We start from the raw sequence: 21,249 nt of genomic DNA, 5'->3' as shown, positions 1-21,249 counted from the left end.
AATTATGATTAGTTTCGAACTACCTCCGTTCAAAAAGATGCCACTAACGATCTTTATTCATGCCCCAAAGTATGAATTATTCCAAATACGTTCTCGCTCTCGCACTCAAAAATACGGCACTGTTTCTATAGACCAGTATCTAATGATTTCCCAACGGCTTGCGTTCATTCTAACTAAGAATCCAACGAAATGAAGAAATGCACGAACTATGAATAACACCCGGGAGAATTTTTTTTCCACGACCGACGTGTAGAGAGGAGAAAATATTGCAGCATGACAGACATCCCTTCGTTCTATGCTGAAAAAGATGGTTTTCAATAGCCTGGGCTCATGATTCATGGAAATCGTGAATGTATAAGTTTCATAAATAGCATCATCAACCTATTAAGAAATTAATTTCCTTCGGCTATGAAAACTTGGAAGAATTATGAAATAGGTTGGTGGTTCAATTTCGAAGGTTATAAAACGCGAAATTTCCATGGAGGAAATACAGAAGGTAGGTATATCCTCAATTCCGTGAGACTTATGCAGCATGAAACATTCATACTGTTGATTTCATATAAAAAAAGAAAAAGAATCGTCGGTATACCTCTGTTGAAAATTAAATTTCCCAAGCCATAGAACGAATGCTTTATTGCATCTCGAATAGGAGCTAAACAAATGGAACGTTGCTGGAAATTGTCGAGAATACCCCTCAATATTTGGGAAGTTGCGATATTCGTTGACGTAATAAGGGAAATATTACAGTCGAGAGTTCGGGACATTTCTTGGAGTGGTTCCTGCTAGATTTGGAGTAGTTCGGAGACGTAACCTTCCGCTTTGTGCATCAGTTGAGTGTTTTTCATTTGGGGGGAGATACTCGAGTCGAGATTAGACGGATACAACTTTCCAGATTATTCCGGATTCGTATCAGGTGACATCGTGGAGGAGATTCAATTGGGATTCTTTGATTTCAATTGCTTCTCTACCTCGGTTACACTTTTTTCTTAGTGCTGCCTAAATGATTTTCATTTTTACGTTCAATTTAAATAAATATGAAATTAGAGTAATATATCTCGGTATTGAAGAAACATAAGTATACCAGGCTGCTCGTACAACATACATGATCAACATAACTCATTTTCCTCGGCTCTAATATAACTGGTGTGGAACCAACAAAAGAATTACTTACATTAGCAGTTTAGTCCTTTTGTCTATTTGAGGAATAAAGTTATCATTTCGAACAGGTAACTAGTTGAACGATACATTTCTTCCCTTGTTTATAGGTATATTAACTAACAATTATTGTGTCAGATAACCGTAATCATTCATATCTTTGATATGAATCATACAGTTGTCAACTAAAAACACCAGGAAAGGGTTCCATCTAGAAGAAAAAACCTTTTATATAGTTTTATTTACTCCCTCATTTTATTCATGTACCTACCTAAAATGTTCTTAATCTTCTTGATCTGACATCACAAACAAAAAATGAATAGATAAAACCGAAACAAATATCAATTATCTACTGTTCAGATCTTTTTATCGATGAATACCGTGAGTCTTAGCCTTATTAAGTGAAAATTAAACCGTTATCCTGAAGAAGACACTTTTTGGTCCAGAGAATTAAAGAAGAAGTGAGGGGTAGTCCCAATCGACTCATTACGTTAAGCTTTCGTGCTCTCAGAGAATAATGTGAGCAAATTAATTAATGATACTTCCAATAATATAATGAAGGCGAGCCCTTCGCCTAGAGCATCTTTCTGCCGGATGAAATGAGATAATTTCCTCTTGTTTTCCTGACAACTTCTGAGAAATATTAATTGAATATTCCCGTTATGAACTCAGAAACTCAAATTTGAATCTAACCGCTAAACTCTACCCGGGTTCAATTAAGGAAAATTGAGTTTTCAGTCGCCGCTTTTATAATGCTCCATCATATTCTCTTTCAAGTTGAATTCCAGAGGACAAAAGTAAGTGTTCCTGCGTACAAACCGAAAGTGTAAGAACCATAATCTCAATAGCCTCCTTCTATCTCTATGAATATGAACAGTTCTAAAATTAAAAGCTAGGTATATAACATAACAACATTCGTCGTCGAGTAAGTCAATATTTGACCTCAGCTTTAGAATTTCAAAAACAAAACGGCAGCTTCCTGAACTTCCATATTGCTTAACGATGTCATATCTAAAATGTGTGAAAACTGGGAAGAATAAAAAAAAATATTTTTCTGATGAAAACGCACGAAATATACTGAAGAATCCTTCGATTTTTTCAGGTTTTATGGTACAGAGACACTATGCAGCTCGATACAACCGAAAGCAGAATAATGGAATCACGTGGTTCGAGGCATACACTATTCATTCGAAAAGTACATAAATCAGATTTCGGAAATTACACTTGTGTTGCTGACAATCAATTAGGAAAAACGAGAAAGAGCGTTCAACTCACAGGTAAATAATATTTGATGGATCCAGTGTAGAATTTGTAAAATCTGTTACATTTCCTATAAGACAGAGTAGAAATAAATCTCTCGCTCCACTTTCTTTGACCCTCAAAGGAATGATGGTGTCTTGGCAACTCAATGTTCCAATATTCAATTTCTCTAAATCCATGACAATTCAATACCTGTACATTTTCATTCCGAAGGTAAACCAAATGCTGCGAAATTCAACAGTCCCTCAAGAGGCAGCTGGAAAGACAGTTACAACATCAGCTGGGTGATCCAGTCACTGAGTCCAATCGAAGAATACAAGTTATTGTTCAGAAGGTTACCTGACTCGGTGACTACTTCCGAAGATGGACATCCACAGCCTGTTCATCACCAGAGTCAGAAGAAACTCTTTTTCGGCAAAGTAAGTACCTGGAGTTTTCTCATCGAAAAGAGAGAGAATTAGGGTCCAGTTGTTGGAGAAAGCCTACCATAAATACTGTGCATATAGAAAAAAATCTAAGAAAAAAAATATTTTCTTTCATTAACGTGATATGTAAAGAGAAATCCCCAAATTTAACTAGCTTTCGAAGACATAGACATTAGTGTTATTCACAAGGTGATCTAAGGAAGAAACTTCAAATTTAATTAGAATACTTTCATTTTTTCTTCTTCAACTCGTCTATTTTACAGGAAAACAAGACTTACAATGCAGTAAACTACAATACAGCCACCTATGGTCACGGACGACAGTACATTGATCGCAGAACAGATTGGAGAGATGTGATTCTGCCTGCACCAACCCCTTCACAATCCACGGGAGTCCAGACAATGAATTATATCATACGTGGTTTAGATCCTGGTCAGAACTATGAGGCAAAAGTGCAGGCTAGGAATAAATTCGGATGGAGCCCATTCTCCGAAAGTTTCACATTTCAAACTACAGATCTGGGTACGTGATTAACCGATAATTTTTTCCATAACTTCGGGAAAATTTGGGTTGTAGTGCAGTGTAGCCAGAAATTATAAAATTGACACAAAAAATGCAACACAAAAAATTCATACCAAACCTTCCATGTTCTTTTCATATTTATTTTCTCCTTTGGACGTATCATGAGTAAAATATTTTTTCAGATATGTCATACCCCGAACGGCCTCAACTACCAAGAAATGTTTACAATGGTAAGAAACTTACTCTCTCTTATTTCTTGAGTATTTGAATATTTGTCTGCTCCCTTCAATCACAAAATAAAATAATATATATTTTTCGTATGAGACTTTGACTTTTATATATGTATATTTCAACAGTAGGTTAATGTCGTCATAAAGATCACTTCTATAATATCCAGTAAATAGATATTATCCTTCCGAGGATGATATTCTGGCAGTTACGTCCTTTAGATCCCGTTTTATGATTCAATGAAGAGGCATCATAAATGCTCATGAAAATGGATATTGCGGCAATATTATAAATGATTCAATAAGGAGGGAATAATCCGAAATGTTGGAACTAGTTCAATATAAATATCAAATATAGAGAGTCACAGTTAGATGTAGGTATCATATTTGCAATGCAAAAATTTTTTTTTCAGAGAACGAAATCCGAGACATGGGAATAACAATGTACTCATCCTCAAGCAGAGTCGATTTGTGTGCATTCCTGTATTTCTTCGGAATCCTGCTCAAAATCATCACCTCAATATGAATTTTGCGTTATTCCTCATGTTAATTTCTCCCTTGCGAATTCACTGGATAGGTTGAACACACCAAAAAGTATATGTCTCTGCATAAAAATACTGCAGTATATGCGGTAATTTTATGCTTAACCTACACGGTGGCTATCGGTGTTCTTATTAGTTCATATGCGTGGGTGCTGACGAGGTATTCGTTCGAAAATTTCACATAATAAAATTGATGAGAAATATTACTTTCAATCTGCGAAATTGTCAAATATTTTTCTATATAAGTTCTTTATCAGTTCGATCATTACCATACTTATTTCGCATTATCATTAAAAATTCATCAGCAATAAAAAATTCAATCTCACGGCAGCCCACATTCGGTTTTCTGTTCGTAGGTAGCAGCTAGGTATTCCATAATTTGTATAAAACTGGTTCATCCAAACTAGTTACTCATGTGATTAAAGCAATTTGACTGTTTGATGTTCTAGCTGATACTGTGTAATATCCAATTTCATTTTCCAGTTGATGGCTTTTCAATGCCCAGATTGAAATAATATATGTACCTATTTAACTCATCATATTGATCATGCAATCTGAATTATTCGTCGTTGAGCATTGAAGAGTCCAATCAACTTCCGGAAGAATAGTTTATATTTGACAGATGTTAGGACACCGAGTATGCAGAGTGACTTTATTCGAGTGTGATGGGAAGAATACGCTTAAGTATTATCTAAATTCGTCGAATGATGAAAGGAAGGTGTTTTAACATTATTTCGTTGCCCATAATGTTTTTGTCAAAGGGTCCAAATAACCTCCATTACTACAGTGTTATTATAATGTTTTGATCGTTCTTGTTTCTCAGCCATCCTTTGATAGAATCGTATTTTTTTTTCCTCCTCACGCAATATCTCTTAATATTTCGCATCTTTCGATAAAAACTTTTATTATTCACTTTTTTACATAGATACATACACATAATAAGTATCATTAATCAATGTCAGTTATGAAAGAAAAACTAAAACTTTTTATCGTGGAATTCGGATATAATTCAAGATGTTTGTCTGAGGAACAAGAATGGCTTTCTTCGATTAAAGACACCTCAATCCCCGTAAACCTGCCACATATACGTACTCGTCTACATGCTAACTTTATGTAAATATATAACATGTAGTAAAAAAGCTTTGGGAATATTTCTATATCTATTCTGTCCAACGGACACTACTGTAAATAAATAAATGTATTGAGAATTAAGAGCATTAAAATTTCAAAAGAAAGAGAGGTCTATGTTTGATGTGTATGGAAGTGAGAGAAATGTAATGGATGGGACCTTGAATGAAAAACTTCTGTATTGGCTAGAAGAAATTATTTTTACTATATTACAAATTTAAGCAGCTTATAAGTGTCGTGATACCATAAATGATAATCATACCTATTGTTTAATGTTAGTTGATTATACCACCTGTTGTTGGTTTTCGAGACACCCTGTGATTTTTTATATTCTTGTGTGCATGTCTGATTGACTTGCATGCAACATCATCCTTGTACATTCCAATTATTTTAAAATCTATATATCTCTTCAAATTTTTTCCCCACATTTGATTTTCATCGCAGTTCTGTGAACTTACTTTAGCTTGGCTTGTTTAAGAGCCGATTGCACCGTTTGAGTCTGACGTCTCAATGATGAACCACTAAACACTTAAATGCTCCAACGATACAATCGGCCCATAAACATTAAAATCTTGAAAATGCCCTGAACGTTAATTTTAAGACATTTCAATGTTCTGACTGAAACTACCACTATTCACTTCTGTTCCAATTTTCTTTGATGGCATCAAGATATGTTGTAATTAAGGCAAGAAGAAGATTATATTAATAAACCATATTTATATTGTACTTGGGAGTTTTATTTTCAGGACCATAATGGTATATATTCGAATCATCAGGTAAGCCTGGGCTTTTTTTACATAATATCAAAAATGAATTATTTACTGATGAGTCCTGAATTTTGCTTTATTATTAGAAAATTTTATAACTTGAAAAATATAACCTCATGTTCATGGACTATGAACAATCCTTAGTTACACCCTGGAAAAACGTAATATAATATGTGTTATTTTAGTGGGTCTCAAATATATTTTTTATGAGTAGGTACATACATTTTCTGGAAGGATATATGAATATTCAATTCGTTAGAATTGTCAAAAAATATAATATCTTCATGGAAAAACATCCTTTACCCAATAATTATTCACAATTTCAGAATTCCTGTATACATGGTCTTCAAATCCTTAAGCTGGTTTTCAGTTAGGGAAGATCCAGAAATATCGATGCTTCTTAAATTGGGAGTAAATTTTTCCACACCATCCAAATCCACCTCTTGCAATGGGTTACTACTCAAATCCAATTCGACCAAACTTGGGAGGTTGGCCAAACTTTTTATATTGAATTTTGTGAACTTATTCTCCTTCAATATCAAGATTTTCAAAGCCTTCAAAGGTTTCAAGGCGTTTTCTGGAAGGTTCGTCAATTTGTTGGTTGACAAATCGAGTTTTTCCAACAGATTGAGTCCGTTGAAAGCAGCTTCGTCGATTGTTTCGAGATGATTTCGTGCTAAATCTAACACCCTCAGCTTGGTTTCATTGAATAAATTACCAGGTATTTTTGGGAAATGATTGTCCGTCATGATATAAACTTCTATTGGGAGTTTTCTTATTATTTCTGGGTGCAATTCTCTAGCGTATATGTGTCTAGCAATGAATTCTCTAAGATTCACTGCACCTGTAACGTAATAAAGAAAATAAATTAAGGAAACTGAGATAATAGATTCGCTAAATTTTACAGAACTCCCCTCCTAGAAGTAGCTCTATAAGATGAAAACATATCCGGGCCATTCAGAGAAAATCTTACCTTCGAACAAATTCTCAATGTCCACAGCGTCTACGTCAACCGTACAATTGATGAATACAATTTTCTTCAACTTTGGCAGCTTCGAAACCATATTTCCATCCATTCTTGTTATGTTGCTATTGATAATTTCGAGTATTTCGACTCCACGAATTATTTGGAAAATTTCATGATGTAAAGGTCCATTGTAGTCCACAATTGCTACCTCTGGGTGCATATGGATGTGCACAGGTCCACCCAGTACTAGGGTTAAGGTCAAAAAGACAAAGCCTGCAGATAACTGCCACCTAGACAGCAATAATATCGATCAGAAATCGAATTTTTAAAGAATGCATAATTTTTTAAATGAATAAAATAAAGTATTGAAGATTGAGTGAAAACACTATAAATATTTTCAATAAGACAACTAAAGGGAGAATATTCAACCGAAAAAGAGCAGATGCTGACTATGGTTTCGGTCTCATTTGACCTCGTCAGAGTAACACAACTCCTCCGATGGAAAAACGCTTGGAATTGAAGGACCCCAATTAAATACTGGAAGTAGCTTCTGAGTATTATCCGGTGTTGGTTCTTATATTTCCCCATACTATTTACTATTTGTTTTTTTTTTCTTGAGGAGGTTAATTTTAATTCCATAAGAAAACTTCTGGCAGAAAATATATAACTTGAAAAGAAATTGATTTCATCATCATTTTTTCATCATGGATTAAATAATAATAATCTACTGAAGACGATCATAATCTGCATGCAATCAAAGTAAACACTGCGAATATTTACTAGGTCAAACCATTTTAAGTTATGATTTTCATATTTATTACACGATTAACGTTCAGTGAAAAGAATTCATATAAAAAGTTATTCATAGATGCAACTCACATGGTGATAATTACTATTTTATACGATCACAACTAACAACAATGGAAGTTCGGAGCTATGCACCAAATAAATAGCTGCTCTACTTAAGATATATTCTACACAAAATTATGAGTGAATAAAAATGATAACCTTTGATTTTGTTTATGAATCATTAAAATAATTATGCATTCGTCGAACTCAAGTGAGAGGTTAAGAATGGAAAATCTCTATCGAGATTTCACTCTATTCTCGAACTTTTGTGTGCCTATTTTGTTTAATTTTTTTCCACAGCAAAAACAAATTCAACTTATCTCTTGTCCTTTGCATGCAAATAAATAGATTAGGAATCTTTTCAATCAGTTTGTATGAACGTGGTAATTGTGTTCATCGCAGATTTTCGAAGTCATTTACTATCTGACGAAAATTCACATTGCAAGAAATACGTTATTACTGAGACTTTTACGTAGAACGCTGATTTAAAACCAAAAAAATGTTTTGACAAGCGTCATGACCTCATATTTCCGTACTAAACAGTGTGGAATGTTTCAAATTTCCATGGCCAACCGAGTGCTTTTATAAAAGTGAATACTTTTAATAACTTCACTACTCTTCATCCCTTTTGTACGAAATGTTTTGTTGATTTCAAAGTAGTAGGTTTTCACTGCTAACCTTGGGCCCATAGAGGAGCACAGGTGGAAAAGAAAATTTCAGAAATTGCTTATTATTCAATTTAATTAAAACACAATATGCACAATATAAAGTATATAATATTTCATTCAAGACATCTAGACCTCTCATAAACATTTTCAAGACACCAACAATCTCAGGTTCCGGTATTTTACGGTAATTCAACAATGACTATATAATTCAAAGGTATAAAATCTAAACTAGCAGCCATGAAAATATTATAGTTATTTCTCTAAAATATACATCAATGAATCTATGTATGAATTACTTTGGTATCGAGGATTTCAGTTTGAAATGCTGGCTGGATATCTCTATTTCCATCAATTCAGATTTTATTGGTTAAAATATCCTTTGTACTCAAAGTGTACGAAATTCTCACTTCTGTTGCTTTTGAGTTGGAATAAATGAAGAAATAAAGAGATTCAGTCTGCATTCCCTTATAACGCTAAACTCTATTGTAGCTCTTTGTATTATAATAGTCTCTATTTATGTCATTATAATGTTTACAGGCACAAAACTGTAACATCTTCAAAAAACTCGCCAACATATCGATTATCTGTTTAAAATTAGAACATTACAGTCGCACATGTATTTCAACATGTAGGAATTACGAATTATACCATATCGTCCTATAATAATAGTGAAATAACGAGAGTTCAAAGTATATTTTGGTTGCGATTCGAACAACAAACATCTGTTAAAATAATATTTTCGGGTACATTTCCGAATCAACAAAAAACAAATTCATCTTTAACATAACAACGCTCGCGGTAAAAGGGGAATTCGACCTACATTGGCGAAAACACTATAAGTATCAACATTTCGGTTATAAAAATGCTATAAAGATATAAATATGTACATAATTCCAAGGAATGAGTAAAAAGTATCGTATGGAAGTTTAAATATTCAATTCAATGATTGTACTAGCAACCTGTTTTGTTTTTATTTTCTGATTACTATTCATCCGAAATTTTTTCTTCTAATTAATATAAACACCATCGATTATTCCGAATTCTATCATTCAGAAATCGATGTATTCTTGATGCTGAAATACTAATTAATAGTGGAGGTGACTAAGAAGTTATCTCAGAATCGCATAGGGTGAATAAGGGGTTATAAATCAAAACTTTTCTACTGTCTATTCTTTAAATTACTGAAATTACTTTTTACGTCAGAGCAAGTTTAGGTATATTGAAAATTTAAAAAATTATTATTTGTTCCTCCGCGTCAAGTTCAAAATTGCTATTCTACCAGTTTTAAAGCTCATTCACCAAGAATAATTTTAACCATATTCAAATATGTAAAAACGTACCTCAAAGTTAATCAAAGCTAAATATATTTATGCGTAAAAAGATTTATTACCTAAAGTTAATCTGGGGGAAATGAAACATTTCAAAATGTGCTTGGAATGATTGAGAATAATCGAACTACCTAAATATTCATGGTTATGTAAAGGAAATCGATATACATAAACTCTAATTATGATAATATTCGTCGTTTTTGGCACTAAAATAGAAAAAACCACCCGTGACTTGAAATACGTTTTTCTCTCGCATTTAACATCAATTTATCTTAAAAGAATAATAAAATTTGTTACGCCTACACAGAATTACATGAAGCTTAATATTAACACACGGAATGCATCTTCCTTGGAAGTGAATATGATGCGTTTCAGCCCCATCGAAATTAAACGAGAAAATGCATGAGCAAAAACGATGCAAACTTTTATCGGAATCGATCGACGAAATCTATTATCAAAAATAATTAAGCAATCCGGTCATTTTAGGTACAGAGTTTGATACCTAATAGGAATTAGTACTTGGAATCTTTGGTGTATTTCGAAACGAGTAACTACTACAAGTAACGTTTTAAAACCCGCAAAAACGCATCTAAATTCTATTGAAACCTAAGTAAATCTTTGCATGGAAGCCCATGCGTTGTCCCAAATGCTCTGATCGAAAACTTTCACGGCCTTGAATGTATCATTTCTATCTAAAGTATGGAATACAGTTGAGCAATCCTAATTTAACATATTCACATCTAACAACGCTTGTTTCAAATAGAAAGGAGAAGGTAAATATTCGGGAAAATCTCGAATGATATTCGAGAAGAACTTTGAACAATAAGTAAGTCGATTGAATCTTTGATTTTGGGATAACGTGAAAAGAACTGATCGAAGAAATAGGTACAAAATTTGAAAATGCAAATAATCGAAGCAGATTTTCCTATAAGGATCTCCAAAACTCCGTTGTTCTCCATCAGAGCATAGATAACATACCTAAATCTATTTATAAAAACCTCCGCAAAACTGCGGAATTGTCATATATTGAAGCACAGCGTCTTTGGTAAAAACTGAAGAATGAAAAGATAAAAGTTGTCCTAGAACAGCAAGAATGAGACTCGAGTCCTTCTCGAGTCTCCCTTGTTGCGCCGGGACATCCCCAACTGTCATAAGGATTGGTCCGAGCCTGAAGCTCCTCCAACCTTGGTATCTCCAGAGGTGGCTCCGCTGCCCAAAGAACCCCCCTCTGCGCCAGCACCTCTGCCCCCAGCTGTCCCGCAACCTCTGAATTCCAGCTTGTACTAAAAACAATGGAAAAAGTCAAGAAATGACATTTGAGGATGACAAGTCTAAACGGATACATTACTTTCCACGTTCTAGATGATCACAAAGACAGAAGCAGTGTCCCTTATTGAAAACAGTGAATTTTTCCGTAATAAACTAAGCAGCAAATGAGCGGGACTGCTAAGAAAGTTTAACATCATATGAACCTTGACGTGTATGCCACTAGAGCAGGATATTTTTTCAATCCCTTCTTACTGAACAGGTTGTGAATGTAAGACAGCCAAAAATTTCAGTTCCTTCCATTTTTAGCTAAAAAACGGAAAATATTTGCTTATATTCACACCCTGTAGAACATTAAAAGAGCAGTCGAAAAACCATCAGCCAGTTACGTATAGAATAAGCACAGGGCTGGAAAAAAATCCAACAGGAGCGAAGAAACGTCGAATTTATAGCTAGAATTCAAAAAAAGGTTATTTCATAAAATGGTGATAGGTATTCCTATGGCAAAGAGGTCCTGGTTCATCTAATAATCCATCCAGCATCAAGGAAATCTTTGTGAGTCCTTTACTATTCTCGAATTCTTTGCCAAAAGGGGAAACTTCTGGTTCTCTTACATTCACACCCTGTACAATGTAGTAATGTGGTAGGAAGTTGCAATGACTCATTTTTCAGCTGTCCTACTTCAGTTGCTGCTTCGTTTAGATAGAATAGCCTTTGAACCAAATGATTTGGACAAGGTTTTCCGATTCAGGTTATCGGAATTTTCACGAATAAAATATTTTAGCTTCACGAAAAATTCACCCAACCCAAGTGAGTTATATCAGATGAGCCAAATACGTTTTCTTCTCCTAATCACTTATCAACTGAATCATTCTAAAATGTTCAATTCAATATTTTTTCAATTTTTGATAACTGTGGCTACAATTAATTATAAAAAACGAGATCCTTTTAATGATCTTTTTTATGTTTCTATATCCTTGTATCAAACAGCAAGACATTCTCTAGCATCTATTTCTAACAAACAGGTTTGAGCCCATCTGATATAGAATGATGGTCACAACAAGGTCATTTGTTGATAGAAAAACATTGGGAAGGAACCCCTTGTTATGCCCACTCATAGAAAAACTAAAAACTACCAAGTGCTAGATCTAGATAAGCAAAGTAAAGCAACAAGAAGTTGGAAAGAAGCGGAATATATTGTTTAGCTCGTTATGAGGAAAAGAAACTAACTACATAAGCAAGGAGAGCTGTGGTTTAGATAGGCACGTTGTTTCAGGGGAAAATTGAAAATAGGCATTTGAGTGAGTTTCACATTTTGCTCCATTCATACTTGTGATCCTTGAAATTCGCAATACATCTTTTTCAGTTTTGGTTGTTGCTTTGCTTTATACCTCTGCGGAATCACCTTGTAAAATTCAGAGATGAATCGATCAATTTAATCTGCTGCTTTCACGAGAACACCTCATGAATTTTACAAAGATCCTGGATCGAGCATGTTACACAGCAATACTACTAGATACAATTTTGGCAGCTACGAATGATTTTTTTTCCACATGCCTTGTCAAAATTTTTAAACTCTTCGTCAGCTGTAGGAATATAATACTGCAAAAAGAAGAGAAGAACAACATGGGATTAGACCTTTGTCATTTTAGTTCAATCAATGTAGGGGAGAGTTCCTTTGAATCGGACGGCCCATGAACCGGACGCTACAGTTTTCTACTACACTCGATGGTAATTTAGCACCCTTTACGTAAATCCCATTTTTGCAACAAGGCGCGAGCCACAGGGTCGGCCATTTTCCAAGAGATATCGATCGATGTTGCAAAAATAGGATTTACGTAAAGGATTCTGAATTACTATCGAGTGTAGTAGAAAACTGTAGTGTCCGGTTCATGGGCCGTCCGATTCAAAGGAACTCTCCCCTACTCTTATAAAACGGTATTATCTGAGTTGTGTTAGTTTGTTCAGTTTTCCATTGTACTAGGGTTAATTTCGAGTTAGTTTTAGAGTCTGTAAGATAAGAGATACCCCCTGCTGTTGTTATCTTGGGAGTGTGGAATAGCTATTGGCTAGACGTTGTAACGCTTGTGGACTCAGTTGGTTCGGTAGCGGACCTTCCACAGGAGCACAAGGTATTCTGACCCTTCTCGGCATCCTTATTTTATACTACACAAAGTGGAAATGTTCATCTAAATTAAGTGAAGTGGAGAATTGTATCTACGAGTAAGCGATGGTTGGGTAGAGTGTGAAAGTGAAATGGGACTTGGAAAAATGCAAACATTTCGAATAAGACATATTCGGATCGTCTGACCTTCAATTTCATAGAGATTGTATAATAGATTATAGCATAAGGGACAGGAGGTCAGATGAATGCAGGTATAATTTTCATCATATGAAATTCTTGGTGGAAAAATTTGCATTATTCAAGTCACAGGAAATGTAGATAGAAGATAATATAGAATTTCTACATCGTTTACTACAGAATCTAGAAGTGAGAAAAATATTTCGAATTAACTCGAGTTCCTTCATTTTCTTACCTTTGTAGCACATTCGAAACAAGTTGTAACAACCTTAGATATAACGTTCATAAGATTCTTCGTTTCCTGAATCACGTTATCCACTTTCGTAAAGGTTGCAGCCTTACCAACTGTGTGATCCTTTACGGTGAACTGAAGCCTTTGCACGAAAGTGGGCACCTTATCCAGGTTTTCCAAGAGTTCTTTTTTATTCGATCCTCCAGGAACCTGTAATAATGTAAGAAATTCGTTCATGAAGGAATTCCATCTCATAAAATTCGAAAAAATATAATCATAATTTTCCTTTGAACCATATGATGGAATTCTTGCGATAGATTTGAAACTAAAGATGAGAAATAGGAGGAGAAGGGAAATTTGATAAGTTCTCACCTGATAGCTGAACTGCCTGATGACTTTATATAGCCTATTAGCTTCCTCAGCGAAATACTCGGCCTGTGTGAACAGATCCTGTGTTGTTTTCAGCTCACCCTCGCCTTTCGTAAACTGATACATCGAAAAAGCCATTGCTGACATGTTTTTCGCTCTCTTAACGATATCGTTGTTCTCCTTGAAATGAAATACCTCGGATATACTCAATTTAGGGAGGAAACTTTCAGAGGCGAACTCAGAGAGATTCTTGAAAAGTTATCTCATTCATCATTTTTAATATGAAAGAAAATAATCAACACTTTGGTCTTTTTTAAGAAGCGCTGTTTTGCAAAACATTTTATAACTCTTAGATAACTTCACTTTCGAACTATTTGTGTCAAAAATTCTGAACCATCTTCATGGCACCTCAAAATGAACCGTTTATTGAGCAAGGTACTATTGATTGGGTACTTGTGCAATTCTCATTATTCGTAAGAAGTATGTTAAACAAAGAGTTATTTGAGAATGCAGAGTTTTTTCAGGTGGTGCAAAGAACGTCTCATAAAAAAATAGTACATTAAAAAATGAATATACCAACGAAAAACTGCACCACTACTAATAAACCAAGAAATCAGACAGAAAATGCTTCAGAGTTCTCTAGCAATTATGCATAAGTTATTATATATCTTACTGGCGTTTTATTCTAGTTTCAGAATCAGCAAAATTGTTACATGAATTTTGATTCGGATAAAATTTGAAATGCATTTTTCGTAGCAATTTCAAAATCGCATTCCTCTTGCTCCATCTAATTTAAGAAATAGAATCTCACCTCCACTTGTGCGGTATTACTTTCCTGCCACTTATCCGTCTCGGCATCCATCTCATTCGTTATCAACTTCATCTCCAATCCCGATTTCGCAATCTTCTCCTGTTCATCCACATCCAAACGGACCGATTTCACTGGCTTCGAAGTTGTTCCGTGTTTCTGAAAAGTTTTCCGGTTTTTCATATCGTTCTATACCCATCAGCGAAGTAAAAGGCGACATTCACACAACAAGAAAGTGTTTCCGAAGATGTGAAGAATCGACCAGAACGTTAAACTTTTATTTCTAAGTTCATTTATTTTCAGTTGATGTAGCAAAAAGTAGTCGTGTACAATTCTGCAGCAATGCGGCACAGAATATAAACAATATCTCATTGTGCCCAATTCCTGTCCGAAAAACCCTCTCAAGCAATGAATTTTCGTTTTTGTATTTCACCCCGAATTGCTGCCAAGATTTTCAACTTTGTGTGCAGTGTGTGCCAAATCACAGTGTGGCGCCGTCTTGTCTTTCTGGATAATACACAAGTTTCATTTTTATTTTACTCCAAAGAGTACGGTCAACAATTTCATTCTTATTTCATACCCAGTTCATTCTTTTCCACTTCGATTCACAAGAAGTTCTAGTAATCTGAAGAAATTTGAAGCTCAAATCTTCCGTTTATACATAAAGAAGATTCAACTTAACAATATGCAACAATAAGTGTTTATTCAATCCACAAATCATTTCATTTTAAAATCGACCCTAAAAAAATATACATCGCGACAACCCCCACAATACTATACAGGGTGAGTCTTTGACTCATACAAATATTTCAACAATAGATCTTCGAGACCAAAAGAAACAGTTTTTTCCTATACCATTTTTTCTAATTCGGCCTTGATAAAAATATATAGCCATTTTAAGTTTTCATAATGAGCTATGCCACCCCTGGAGAAACAAAATTACCTTCAGAATATCTGTGGATCTTTTAAACAGAGTTGTATTCAGCTAAAGTAATCAATTTTCACAGAATTTTTTTTATTTTTGAACATCCATTTACTCTGAAACGACACATTATACTAGTAAATATGAGGTATACTTTTATTTTACAAAACGTTCATTCATTAGAAAGCGTTCAACTTACTTTCAAGAGCTGTGTTCTTTAAATTTTTGGTATTTATATGGTACGTGACGATCATAATGAGAAAACTGGAAGACGTGTGTGATATCTTGTTTTCGAAGAAGCTTCATCGAATTAATGAAAAAATATATCCCGAAATTCATTTCATTCTATAAAACCTTTTGAGAAAAATAACATTTTTATATGGTTTTTCAACAGCCTGTATCTTTTAAACCGAAAAGATTCGGAAGAAATGGTATGGGAACGAAGTGTTTCTTTCGACCTCAAGAATCTACTGTTGAAATATTTGTACCCTGTATAAAAATGACAATTCATTATTGCCTCATTCACGATCAAATGTTATATGCCAGAAAAAAACAATAGGATAATATAACAGAATGTATTATTCATATAATTAGTATATTTCTCGATTAATCTTCATTAAAAATAGTTAAAATGTGAAAAACTTTGAATTCAGAGCTAAAAATTATCTGAATCCTACAACCAAATATTAAAAAGAGAATGGTATCATCCTTAAATTTACAAGAACATATAAAACTTTTATCTTATGCTCATGGAAATGCTCCCTATTTGTAGCAAAATATGTATTTTTTTTTTGAGACTCCATAAATAAAGAAAATAAATACAGCCCTTATGGGTTCATGATAATTTTGCATCAAGAATCATCGAATTAAGCAATTATTTCAATTGAAAAACTAAGAACGTTACCGTCGTCGCTGAGGCCGGGGTCGGTCGTTTCTGCCACAAAAACATGATTATTTCTCATGAATTTTTCGTCTCTCGAGTAAACACACGTCTTGCGAAGTTAGAGCCGGCGTCTACAATAGCATTGGATAAAATGCTGGAAATGGATCCCTGCGCGAAGCTATCCAGGAGTGGCGGCAGGACTCTTGGCGACGCTTATGAATAATTCCCGATTGGCCTGCAGCCAGAACAAATGGCTATGTTGTTGTTCGTAGAGGAAAGCACGTAATCAACAAGATGTTGGGATAGGAGTGGCCAAGAAATGGATGAGTTGAGGTGGTGGAGGGAGATGGGCTCAATTTCCTGAATCCTGATGGAAAATATCGATGTGCCACTAAATTTAAGTTGGGTGGGAGTTTTCGAAATAAGGGATATTAACGAATTTTAAATGGTTGTGATACACGTTGAGAAACCACCCGTTGTAGGACGGTTCCTAGAAGCCAAAGAATTTGGAATTTGGGGGACTAATACACTGCGCAAAAAAATTGACGCACATTATGGAAAATTCAAATTTATTCTACAACTGAAGGTGTTCCCAATGATAATTATTTTTATCAGAATTATGCATGCATATGTTATCCACTTTCAACGGTTTTCTTCAATACAGATGTTTTTCCCCAGCAGGAATAAAAAAATATGATATTATCAGATTTTGAATGTTTGAATGCTCCATTCTAAAATCAGTTGTTCTCGATCAATTCTTGTGATCAATAGTTTTTCTTTCGTTTGATTTTCTACACTCGATCGATATGCAACGCGAAATACGCAATTTGACCCAAGAGGAATGTGCCGAAGCGGTAGTTTTGCGAGAAGAAGGGTGGACATACACAAGAATTGCAGAAAGGTTTGGAGTTTCCCATACAAGTGTGTCCAGAATGTTGCAGCGATTCAGGGAGACAGGTATGAATGTCCGAAGACCAGGACAGGGTAGACCACGGGTAACAACTGCCAATCAAGAACGTTACTTGAGAGTTTCTTCGTTGAGACAACGGTTTGCAACCGCTCGCCTCCTTCAAATTCAGCTTGAGCAAACTCATGAGGTGCAAATTAGCACTCAGACAATGAGAAATCGCCTCAGAGAATATGATTTAAGGCCTCGTGTCGCGGCAAGAGGCCCAGCTCTTACCCCAGCCCATCGAAGGGCGCGTTTGGATTTTGCGAGAGAGCATATCCATTGGGAAGAGGCCGATTGGGAAGGAGTTCTCTTCACAGATGAGTCTAGATTCTGCCTCTACCCTTGTATACAGACGTCCACATGAAAGATATGCTCAGTGCAATTTCCTGAATACTACTGGTTTCGGGGGAGGATCGATTATGGTATGGGGTGGAATATCTTTGACTGCTCGCACAGTGGTCGTTGATAATGGAGCTATGATTGCTGATAAGTATATAAGGAACATTCTTGAAGAGCATGTAGTGCCATTTGCCCCATACATTGGTGAAAATTTCATTTTTATGGACGATAATGCCAGACCCCATCGTGCGCGCATCGTTCAGGAGTACCTTGAAGAGGTTGAAGTCTCTCGAATGGAATGGCCAGCAAGAAGTCCAGATCTCAACCCGATTGAGCAGGTTTGGGACAACCTCAATAGAAGGCTGAGAAGTTCAGAAAATCATCCAGCTACTCTTAATGACTTAGGAATCCAAGTCGGAGAAATCTGGGAAGGATATTAGATCAGAACATTTTAAGATCACTCATTTTGAGTATGAACCGTCGTTGCCGAGCTGTAATTAACGCAAGGGGTGGAAATACCAAGTATTAAATCACTTATCAGCATTTCAATATTTTGAAAATTGTTCATTTCTCTTCTTTCACATTAGATTCGGTGAAATCCTGAATTTTTCTTCCATTTATTGTGTCTTGTTTCGTTCAAAACTTTTCCGAAAGAACATAAAAAATAAGTTATAAAGTCAATGTAGAGTTAACTTTCATTAAAATTGAGATGTGCGTTAATTTTTTTGCGCAGTGTATATTGAGTTGGACGCTATATTTAATGAATATTTGAACGTTTCGTAAAATAAAAGTATTCTTCATATTCACTCGTGCCGTTTTCGAGTAATTTGATGTTCAAAAATTAAAAAATCTGTAGTGTCAAAGATTTAGCTTGTTATTCTGAAGGTAATTCTGTTTTTCCAGGTGTGGCACAGCTCATTATGAAAGCTCCAAACGGCTATATCTGTATATCAGAGCCGATTCGGAAAAAATAGTATGGAAAAAAGTGTTTCTTTTGACCTCAAGAATCTTCTGGTAAAATATCTGTGAGAGTCGAAGACTGACCCTGTATAAATTACTTTCGGATCGGAAAAAAGGCTTCCTACTTCAAAATCATCGACGATCATGTCTTTGCTGTTTTTTTCTGTGTTGTAGAATAAATTTCAACAATAATGTAAAAGTTTAAATGCATCGAAAACTCACCCCAGGTCTTGGCAGTGACATATAAACCTGCTTCTCCGGCTTACCCTGACTAGTCTCCAACACATCCTTAACTATGGTAGTAACGTCCGACACCAGCCATTGGTACATATCGGCGAAAACTTCCAGATTCTCCTGGGCAATCTTGCTGCCCGGATACGCGGCCAGCGTTTTGGCTGCAGTGATAACCTGAGGCCCATAAACCCTCAGATTGATTTCTGTGAACTTGGCGGAAATTTGTAGCGTCTCCGATACTGCGACGTGCCGAAGCAATTTACAGACCTGAAATGAAATATTCAAATCCTCTCTGGAACTATTCAGAATCCTTCAAATCTCGATGATAATTTGATAAAATCGATAAATCACCTCTAATATATGATCTATGGAATCCTGGAAAGCATTGGAAGTGTGGTGCAATCTGTTGATGTCCGAAATTAAAGCTTCTTGCTTAATCATGCCTACCAACTCTAAACCCTGTTTCGTTGCTGTGCTCAGTTCTTGCGCTTGGTTACTGGCTGCTATTGCCAGATTCTTCGACACTTCCTTAACAGCATCGATGCAGGCGCTCACCGATGCTTCTATATCTGGAGAGTGGGTGGCTTCATCGAAACCCATCTGGAAAATTAATTAATTACGAGATTCGCCGACTTATTGTCTGATATTCAAGGGGGCGGAATCAATAAACTCAGAAACCAAACATTTGTAGCCAATTTTACAGTAATTCGTTTTCTGTACCTACCCACGATAAATTTGTCTCTAGGACAAGATCCACGAATTTCGGAAAATTTTAGATGACAAATTACTGAGGATGGATCCTAAGAGACCCGAAACATGTTCAAAAATAATTCGTTGGCCTTGAACTAGAGAAAAATTTGTCGTAGCTTTGGGTAGTATTGACTACTGCACCAAAATCATTTATTGTTTATCAACCTACTTCATCTTTCATTGAAGATTTCATCATTTTCCAAATGTTGAAGGAATTTGATGACCTATAAACTCGTATAGTGGCACTTGACGTATATAGCTTACCACATTTGCGTACAATCCTAATAAATGGTCCAATTCTAATTTCAATCTGTCACTACGTTCTAAAATAGCTTCTCTATGCTCATGACTAGTGTAGGCACTATCAGTGAAATCCTGAGTTCTTTCGAGAACAGCTTCCAGGGCACTGGGGATTGTCTCCTGACAGGAAGAATCTGAAAAGAGTTATACTTTTTCTTATTGAAACGATGTGGACAATGACGTGAAACTATTTGACCCCAACTGAAGAACTCTTTGACGACTGTCAATTTATGAAATATAGTGAGATGAACTCATTAAGATGAACGATGAAGAAAAACAAATAAGTTTTAGCTTCAATTGAAAAATGTGTATACAGGGTAGGTCTTTGACTCGTATAAATATTTAAACTGTAGATTCTTGAGGTCAAAAGAAACACTTTTTTTTCTATATCATTTTTTCCGATTCAGTCCTGATAAATGGATATAGCCATTTTGAGTGCCACCTCTGGAAAAACGAAATTACCTACAAAATGACTAGCTAAATCTGTGAAACTACACATATGTGGATCTCTTAAACAGAGTTGTATTTACCCAATACCCTTACCGAGTCGATTCAGAAAAAATGGTAAGAGAAAAAAGTGTTTCTTTCAACCTCAAGAATCTATTGTTGAAATATTCGTACGAGGCATAGACTGAGCCTGTATCTTTGTTCTTCGCATCTGCTACTGCAGTTCTCTGTCATCAATCAGGGTATTTATCAATTCATCTGCTTAGAAAGACTGTTTTATTCCTTCTATACTATTTCTTCACCTAATGAGAATGTGCCAGAATATTATTGATGCCTTCGAAGAGAGAATCCCCGTACAAAAATTGTCCTTCAAGTATTCCATCCCCGACTATTCATCAATCTGAACATGCATGCAGTTATATTGAGGGGAACGAAAGTGGAAGAGCAGTCACGAATAGCGGCAGCTAGCAGTCAACAATTCAAAAGGAAAAGTCTAAAAGGATGCTCAATGCACGGCTGTGAACATCAGAGATCGGCGCGTTTTTAAAGTTGAATTGTTCATACAACCAGAATGTCTACGCGGCATTTCGGTTTACCTTTTGTTCTACGCGAAAAAAGGCTCTAGTGTTTGAAAACACCACCAGAGC

The 21,249-nt window shown here is 35.4% G+C and overlaps 3 protein-coding genes across 10 annotated transcripts in view; 1 reads left to right on the top strand and 2 right to left on the bottom strand.

The window, feature by feature from the left end:
* Positions 1-5,985, top strand: part of LOC123322896 (limbic system-associated membrane protein-like) — a 127,303-nt gene extending 121,318 nt beyond the window's left edge. For both annotated transcript variants that reach the window (XM_044910978.1, XM_044910977.1), the window contains exons 7-11: positions 2,258-2,432; positions 2,629-2,834; positions 3,104-3,362; positions 3,545-3,592; positions 4,003-5,985. In XM_044910978.1, coding sequence (XP_044766913.1) covers positions 2,258-2,432; positions 2,629-2,834; positions 3,104-3,362; positions 3,545-3,592; positions 4,003-4,115 — 801 coding nt within the window. In that variant the 3' untranslated portion in view covers positions 4,116-5,985. The remainder of the gene's footprint in view (positions 1-2,257; positions 2,433-2,628; positions 2,835-3,103; positions 3,363-3,544; positions 3,593-4,002) is intronic.
* Positions 5,986-6,285: 300 nt separating this feature from the next.
* Positions 6,286-8,027, bottom strand: LOC123310347 (leucine-rich repeat-containing protein 15-like). 2 transcript variants are annotated; one of them, XM_044893815.1, is made up of 3 exons: positions 7,873-8,027; positions 7,000-7,283; positions 6,286-6,870 (listed from the first exon to the last, which is right to left on the bottom strand). In XM_044893815.1, coding segments are annotated over exons 1-3 (816 nt in total). In that variant the 5' UTR covers positions 7,875-8,027; the 3' UTR covers positions 6,286-6,340. The 2 variants fall into 2 exon arrangements, with proteins under 2 accessions (XP_044749750.1, XP_044749755.1); XM_044893820.1 differs by having other exon boundaries at positions 7,882-8,017.
* A 538-nt stretch (positions 8,028-8,565) lies between these two features.
* The window catches only part of LOC123315070 (alpha-catulin), a 35,742-nt gene continuing 23,058 nt past the window's right edge, over positions 8,566-21,249 (bottom strand). For 3 of the 6 annotated variants that reach the window (XM_044900629.1, XM_044900637.1, XM_044900645.1), the window contains 7 exons: positions 20,120-20,289; positions 19,457-19,705; positions 19,094-19,372; positions 14,819-14,974; positions 14,011-14,187; positions 13,642-13,848; positions 8,566-11,121 (listed from right to left, as the gene is read on the bottom strand). In XM_044900629.1, the coding sequence (XP_044756564.1) occupies positions 10,987-11,121; positions 13,642-13,848; positions 14,011-14,187; positions 14,819-14,974; positions 19,094-19,372; positions 19,457-19,705; positions 20,120-20,289 (1,373 nt within the window). In that variant the 3' untranslated portion in view covers positions 8,566-10,986. Of the gene's footprint in view, positions 11,122-12,536; positions 12,770-13,029; positions 13,294-13,641; positions 13,849-14,010; positions 14,188-14,818; positions 14,975-19,093; positions 19,373-19,456; positions 19,706-20,119; positions 20,290-21,249 lie in introns of those variants that run through there. The other 3 variants (XM_044900653.1, XR_006537907.1, XM_044900658.1) reach the window with 3 other exon arrangements.

This window comes from Coccinella septempunctata, chromosome 1 (genome assembly GCF_907165205.1).
Source record: "Coccinella septempunctata chromosome 1, icCocSept1.1, whole genome shotgun sequence".
NCBI lineage: Eukaryota > Metazoa > Arthropoda > Insecta > Coleoptera > Coccinellidae > Coccinella > Coccinella septempunctata.
The sequence above is the reverse complement of the archived record's forward strand: the minus strand, read 5'-3'. Positions and strand labels throughout refer to the sequence as shown.

What these genes read in the sequence shown, in the direction of transcription:
- LOC123310347 (XM_044893815.1), bottom strand. An exon ending in CATTGAGAATTTGTTCGAAG is followed by an intron (nt 6,871 to 6,999) that starts GTAAGATTTTCT and finishes ATTACGTTACAG; the next exon opens with GTGCAGTGAATCTTAGAGAA.